This window comes from Triticum dicoccoides, chromosome 5A (genome assembly GCF_002162155.2).
Source record: "Triticum dicoccoides isolate Atlit2015 ecotype Zavitan chromosome 5A, WEW_v2.0, whole genome shotgun sequence".
Lineage (NCBI taxonomy): Eukaryota > Viridiplantae > Streptophyta > Magnoliopsida > Poales > Poaceae > Triticum > Triticum dicoccoides.
The window spans coordinates 702,868,819-702,876,198 of record NC_041388.1 but is presented as its reverse complement, the minus strand read 5'-3'; the positions used below and the strand labels follow the sequence as shown (position 1 = coordinate 702,876,198).

General features: G+C 44.8%; 1 protein-coding gene across 1 annotated transcript in view; it reads right to left on the bottom strand.

The window, feature by feature from the left end:
* Positions 1-688: 688 nt before the first annotated feature.
* Positions 689-7,380, bottom strand: part of LOC119300528 — a 16,349-nt gene continuing 9,657 nt past the window's right edge. The window contains exons 2-20 of the mRNA XM_037577470.1: positions 7,062-7,333; positions 6,875-6,968; positions 6,691-6,773; positions 6,372-6,592; positions 6,082-6,220; positions 5,768-5,850; positions 5,422-5,634; positions 4,980-5,336; positions 4,734-4,905; positions 4,304-4,495; positions 4,014-4,220; positions 3,826-3,918; positions 3,525-3,724; positions 2,883-3,410; positions 2,559-2,639; positions 2,382-2,467; positions 1,656-2,309; positions 1,401-1,551; positions 689-1,276 (exon numbers count right to left, since the gene is read on the bottom strand). Of these exons, the coding sequence (XP_037433367.1) occupies positions 1,183-1,276; positions 1,401-1,551; positions 1,656-2,309; positions 2,382-2,467; positions 2,559-2,639; positions 2,883-3,410; positions 3,525-3,724; positions 3,826-3,918; positions 4,014-4,220; positions 4,304-4,495; positions 4,734-4,905; positions 4,980-5,336; positions 5,422-5,634; positions 5,768-5,850; positions 6,082-6,220; positions 6,372-6,592; positions 6,691-6,773; positions 6,875-6,968; positions 7,062-7,333 (3,920 nt within the window). The 3' untranslated portion in view covers positions 689-1,182. The remainder of the gene's footprint in view (positions 1,277-1,400; positions 1,552-1,655; positions 2,310-2,381; positions 2,468-2,558; positions 2,640-2,882; positions 3,411-3,524; positions 3,725-3,825; positions 3,919-4,013; positions 4,221-4,303; positions 4,496-4,733; positions 4,906-4,979; positions 5,337-5,421; positions 5,635-5,767; positions 5,851-6,081; positions 6,221-6,371; positions 6,593-6,690; positions 6,774-6,874; positions 6,969-7,061; positions 7,334-7,380) is intronic.

Genomic DNA, 7,380 nt, shown 5'->3' with positions numbered 1-7,380 from the left:
TCAGCAGGTTGGTACACCACGGAGGCACTCTTTATCTCTAGCGTTTCACAGGCACGCAATCAGCAGGTTGGTACACCACGGAGGCACTCTTTATCTCTAGCGTTTCACGGGCACGCAATCAGCAGGTTGATACACCACAGAGGCACTCTTTATCTCTAGCGTTTCACGGGCATGCAATCAGCAGGTTGGTACACCACGAAGGCGCAAGGCGAGACGGCGGCTCCCCATCAATCGCGCACTTCCGTGCCAGAACAAGAAGATGAGAGGAATCGATCCTGATGGATCAATAGATGTCTCGTTCGATTCTTCTTGTTTTGATTAAACTAATATGCTAATCAATTTTGTTAAGTGGTTTTCATGCATTCGGAACAAGACCAGGAAGCCAACAACTATGTCGCTCCGGCGCTCGGCGACATCAAACCAGCGGTGGCCTCGTCGAGGACGCATGAACAGCCGCGGCGTACTTCTTCCTTGGTGACGCTCGACGCCGTCCACAGTGGTAAGTCCGACCGACTACGACCAATATCGGTGGTATTTGTGTTGCGACGGACGACGACACCCTCCATGGCAGCCAGCTCAACACGGTGGCGTCTTCATGCTAGTTTCAAAAAACGTCTTACATTATGGACTGAGGCAGTAGTTTGCACAACTGAAACAGAGGTAGTAGCTGCCATTTATACTTTTAATGTCTTGCCGGCATTGAAATAGATATTACATTCAGTATTTGTGTTTACCAATGTAGGGAAATTTGACAGGGATTAATTGATTCACATGGTTGTCAAGTGGAGAGTAGATCCAGATGAGAAACGACTTGAGGTTTCTCTCTTCCGAAGCAGTGACTTTGAAAGATTATGCGGATTGGGTATCCAATCAATTAATCCTCCAAACCAACTAAACCGGGGAAGCTGAAGCGGAAATGCAATTCTCGGGTGAGGGGCTCCGCAGCTCGCCCAGAAGAAGAAAGACCCGCCGCTAACGATTTGGAAATCCCTGGTGGGCTGGGCATTCAATCAAATCAAGCCAGCCTTCAATGCCACCAGATTTCCAGATCGCTGACTGTCTATAATTCATCCCCTCTCTCAAAAAGAGCTACACATCAAATGGAGTTACAAATCATCCCAAAAAAACAGACTGCGCACCCTCCCGCCTGCAGTAATTCCACGACGCGCCTCCAGGCTGTTCTCACGCTATCTTCATCGAGTCGTCTTCAGGCGGCGAGAACTCAACCATCTGCATCCCTCTTCCTGCAACGGCGATGTGGTATATCCCGCTCCCACTGACAAGATAACAACAATCACCGTGAGAAAATCGTAAAGATGGAACTACGACAGAGAACATCACGTACACATTTTCATCGGCCAAGAAAAAAGAACATAGATGATGCTGTGAAGCCTCCTCACCGGTCATGGAAAACATCCAGAGTTTCCGGCTCGGGCACGCTGATGATAACATGGGAATGCTCCATGAATTTGCCGGACGGGCCCATCTTCCAACATCTGATTCTCTGATCAAGCCCGGTGGAGAAAGCCCAGGCACCGTCCGTCCAGATACCTGACGGTAAAAGCGCAGGTGCTTGTATCATCAGCTTACAAGGACAGTTGCTAAACTGAAATACTAATTAAACCAAGCCGTGATATTAACAGTGTCAGACATACCTTTCACTGCTGATCCGTGAGCCGATGGAACCGTGTGTTGGCCAAGTATTTGAAATCCACCTTTGTCAGGAGGCGAGATTATGTTTGACGTATTAGTTGAGCAGCCCTGTGGGGGTCCTAATGTGAAAACAAAACACTGAACCGCCTGATCATCACCGCCACTTACGATGCAGTAAAACAAGCCAGGTGCAGAGCTTGATCGCTGCTCCATCTCTGAAACATGGAGGCAGTTGACGCCTGACTGGTGAACACCGGAGAACATCTGCAATGGCTGCAGCTCAGGTATATCACATGACTGGGTACTTGAAACTGTGTCCTCAGTGTTTTTTATGGCCTCGGTTTCTGCCACTCCTGAAGTTTCATGTGGACTCTCTGCAGCAGCGCGCGAGCTACTCAGATTGTTCTCACTGGGGAGCAATGCTTGTTCGTTACCCTTTTTCACAGAACTGTTTGCCAGTGGTCGCCACCGACGACGACCACCCTGACTCCCTCTTCCTGTCTTGGGCCGCTTTTGGCAGTCGATAACCATGTGCGGCTTAGTCTCTGATACTAGTTGCATAAAGCCATGAATGGTGTCTGTTAGGTCCCACAATGTGATGCTACCATCTGTAGATCCACTCACAATAATGTACCTATCGCCATTATAAACATCACCTGAAAGCAAATGTGTGAATTTCATTATGCTTAATAACATTATCAGAACAAATAAGAAAGAGTAGAACTGACCTTCACAGTGGGCACCAGAGGCGACAACAATATGCCGTAGCACAAGAACTGGTGATGCCTGTGGGACCAACAAGGCAACATCAAACCTGTACACAAAGAAAAGGAACAGCTAACTGAAAGCCCCAAGACTAGTACAGATAAATAGGAACTCCACTTCAGAAATTTCATGTTGCTTACCATAGCCGAGAAGGCAAAAGAAGCGCACGGACAATAACTGTTGCATCAGAGCAAGCAACAACCACAAAACAAACTGTCAACCTGGCACAAAACAAAGAGCTTAGATTACCCTCATTTCTTGCAAGAGCTAATAAGAAAGTATTCTAGACCCTATATTTGTGAGCAACTCATGAGTCATTTCTTGCAAGAGCTGAAACAGAGAGTGCCCTAGACCCTATATTTGTGAGCAATTTATGAGAGATATTTCTTCCAAGAGCTGAAACAGAAAGTACCATGGGCCCTATATTTATGAGCAATTCATAAGAGTGCAGTGCCAAATCTTACTCGGTAGCCGGATGTTTCAAAAGAAATGCTGTAACAGAAAGGTAACGCCAGTCATTTTCCATCTGATCCATAATAGCCAGATTGGGTTGAGCAGAGGAATTTCCTTTCCCGCCTTCCTCGAAGTTCAGCTTTACATGATCAGCTTTCAACCTCTTGGTGCCAAGCTTTGGTGGCATGTGGGTAGAAAGCCACTGAAATGTAACGGCTGAATCACTATTGTCTGAGCATTCTGAGCCTTGCTTGGTGTCTAAATCTAGACCACTCGAGCACACTTGTTTGTTGTTCTCTGCAATCCTAGGTTCTAGAATCCAAGCCGTCAGAACTTGCTTTGATCCAACAGATATCAATATGTAAGTGGTGTCCTTGTTTTCGACCCAAGTGTCGGCAGAACTGACACTAGAGTTGCGCGATTTATCTGCTAATGTGTATGTTTTTGGGATGAAACACGTATCTCTCACAGCTGACCCGCCAACATGCTCCCCAAGCAGCTTGGATGAGCACCATTTTCCAGCACTACTAGCCGAGTACCTGTAACAAAGATCAAGACAACATATATCATATGGTTCATAACAGAACCTGAAATGAACAGGTGTATTTGATTAACCCTTGTTTGTTATTATGCATGAATAGTAACTTATTTACCCTGTAAGCCGGACGGTTCCATCTTCACACCCGGTTGCAATCCACAAATCTGTACTCCTCTCAGGATGTGAATAGCTTGCTGGATCTATGAAGCAAAGAGAATGCACTTCTCTTCCATGGAACTGGGTATGAAAAACTTGAGGAAGCAGCTTCCTATCTTGAGCTGGTGCCCAGTGTCTGTGGACATGAATACTGTGGTCCTGCTAGGAAGTCAATTCTCATGAGGTGTGTAAATTTGCACAGAACAACAGTGAAGAAAACACTTCCACAAACATCGTTAAGCAAGGGCTGGGCAGCAAACCTTCACGAAGGCAAAACAGTTTTGATACTCAGGGACTGTCCCAAGATAATAAGAGTAAGGGCGCCGCCATCCTCCGCAGGATATTTGAACCAGCTATAGAAGGGCAAACAAATCCAGAATTATTAGATTAGCCCAACCGTTGCCAAATTCAAATTTCCAAACTGTCCAGTTTATTCAGTATGTCTTACCTTTGTATCATTTTCAAGGTCCCAACTGATAAAATCCACAGAGGTGAAACCTATTGCATAGGTACCAACCAATTGGTTACCAGAGGCATGATTTGCGTAGATGGATTGAATGGTGCCTAATTCTTTCAATTGTCTCATTCCAACAAATTCAACTTTTTTGACATGTCTCCCATACTTGAAGAAGCAAATACAGCCGTCTCCCCCAGTCTGTAAAATGTTCAGAGCAGAGGAGTTTATGTCAGGCCAAGCTCATGACTTCAATAGAAAGAACAACAAAACTCTGTACATACAGTGTGGATTTCAATATGATCTGAAGCTGAGGTGATTATCTGAACACTTGTGACACTAGAAATGCCATGAGCTCCTTTAAAACGGTCACGTAAAGGTATCTTCTGTTGTGCCTCACTGCTGTCATGTGCTGCCAATGTTTTATGAAAAGGAAAGGCAGCGATGTTACCCTTCTTATCACCTGTTATAAGGATCTGCATAGAAAATAACATGTACTTTTTTTTTACATCAGAGAACAAAATATATTCTTTGCAGCAAACTGTAACATTTCTCTTTTGATAGTTATTAGAACATCAGGCACTGGTATTCTATAAACAATTAGTGTTCCCGTAGTCATAATTATGGAACGTCTCATATTCGCGTGAAATATTATATAAGCCACTGTTATGGTTTTGCATTCAGTGAGAAACAGAGCAAGTTTATAAGAATTACCTCATCCTGAAGTGATACATCTAAACACATGATTCGAGCCCCAAAGGGAGATTCAAACATTGCAACAAGTGAAACCTCCTGAGCTGTAGTAATCGCATGGCCATTTGACAAAAGGGCATTCCTTACGTTCCATAACTTAAGAGCGCCTCTAGGATCAGCTGTGAAAATGTGGCTGCGAGGGGAAAAAACTGTTGAGAACAATAATTACCTGCTAACCAGAAAGTAAATAGGAAATAATCCACATACCTACATTCAAGGGACTTGCACCAGTATAGTCCTAGTAGTTGCCTATCCTTTTCAGCTGGCCAGGTAACAGATAAATCTATTTTAGGTTCAAGACTGGGACTGCTTAAACGGACGATAGTAACATTTCCTCGACCGTCTCCAAGGGCAATTATATCCTCCTTATCCAAAGAAATGTCTGAGCACCCTGTCATTACATCCATACATATAATTGGTGCTTTCTCAGTGACCTGAATAACCTCAGTCCATCTTGGATCTTTTGTATCAGAGAGTTCAGCATGATGCAGATATCCATTGTTTGTGGCAACATAGAGAACATTTTCTTGCACAAAATGTAAGCATCGGACATATTCGCTTTTGCTGTGATAAACAAAAAAACAATCACTCACACTATATCACAATGAAAAATGGAGATAATACAAGAAAACACGGAAGCACACCATACCTATCCAAGGCACCATGCTGTCCTGATACTATAGGAGAAGATATTTCAAACACCTCAGAATCGTATTTCAGACCATCTGGGGCCACGTTTTCTTCCAATATGTCATGAAAAGAGGAGTTACATAGGTGGTGCACTTTGATTGCAGAATCAAACCCAGCGGTGATCAGAACTAGTGAGCTTGGATTATATAAACATCGCCATAATCCTCGGCCACTGTAACAATAGATGCAGCATAGAAAATTAAGTTTTACTAAGGGAAGCACTTGTTGCAAGTCAAGGTAGTCAAACTCCGACATACTTAATTTGCTCGCCTTACACTTTATCTAAGTTGATCTTCCCAACTTACATGTGTTCTTTGAATGTTTTGATTAGCTTTCCATCCATGCCCCAAATGCAGCAAGTACAATCCTCACCAGCAGTTATAACTATCTAAAAGGCAAGTTGAGGTGAAAACAGTAAGCTGTATTTCGTCTACAATAACAGCTAGATGATCAAGTTCCCCTTTTGTCGCAAAAAAAGCATTAATGCAATAATATGGTATGTGTCCATGACAGAGTTGTGAGTAGAAAAGAACTGAGAAAATGGCCGTCGCTAAACAAGCATAATGGCAAATCCACCTTCAAAACTGAAAGATGAAAAGGCAAAGTGCAACAAACTTACAGAATCAGATATGCAACAATCCCAAATTCTAGCACTGTGTCCGAAAAGTGTCAGTTTGGGTATAATGTCCACATCATCAATTTTGGCTGTTTGATTGGTAAGATCCTGTGGCTGACAACTTAACATCCACATGCGAGCACTGCCATAACAATGAAGCCAAGCACATAAGATCAATATTACAAAAGACGGCCATTTGAAACAATAAAGTTCCAGAAGCTAGATACAGATACTTCAGCAAAGGAAATCTAACACAGATAATGCAGAGAAGTGAAAGCCAGAATGAACCTGACCTGCGATCATCAGAAACGGACATGAACTTTGATCCATCAGAGGACCAAGCTATTCGAAATATTGAACCTTCGTGTTCCTTCAGCCTTCCAATATGAACAGCCATGTATTTATTATCACTAAGATGAACATTTTCACTGTTATCTACACCAGTAGCACCCAACTCGTCCGAGCTTAATAACGAAGTACTCAGGGTTTCGGGTACCAATTTCCAAATAAGAATCTGAAAACAGATATGATGGAGTTAATGAGTTATAGTAATGTTCATACATAAAAACAAAACTCTGTGTGTCTCAAAATTTTGTTGCATTAGAAGATTACCTCGTTTAGAATGGTACCAGACGCCACGAGGAGGGATTGAACAGAGTCCCCCCACATTCTCATTGAATACAGAAGGCACTTCTCTGCATCCACAAAACACACCAGAAGCAAGTATATCAATACAAATTCTGGCGCAGAGAATATAGTTTCGAACTTTAGGGCAACACATCGATTGTCGTCGAACCTGGAGAATTCACTCGGGTAACAAACACATGGTCCGTCAAATCCCACAATGCCACTGAATTGTCGCCCAAACCGATCGCAAGCAGCCTGTCCACCTGCGCCGAAAACAAACAAACATGAATGGCAGAGGAAAACGAAGCTTCCCTGCGCGAATGCAGGGACCGGACAGCACGACCGAGCGTGCATACCTCGAGGAAGCAAGCGTCGAGCACCCAGTGGTCGAACCCGGGGAGCCTCTGCTCCAGCTCCAGCCGCACGGCGACCGCCCCGCCATCCTCGGCGTCGACGCGGAGGCTGAGGAGCTTCACCCTCCTCTCGCCGAAGACGGCGAGGGTGAGCCCGTCGGCAGGGGGCGAGCCGCGGGGCTGGATGCCGTGGACGCGCACCCCGTCCAAGACCCGGAAGGAGGCGACGAGCCTGGCGGCGTCCACGTCGTAGACGAGCAGCTCCGACCCGGTCCCTGCGAGAGCGCGCGGCGTAATAGGTGAGCTGAGCGTACGGAGCGCA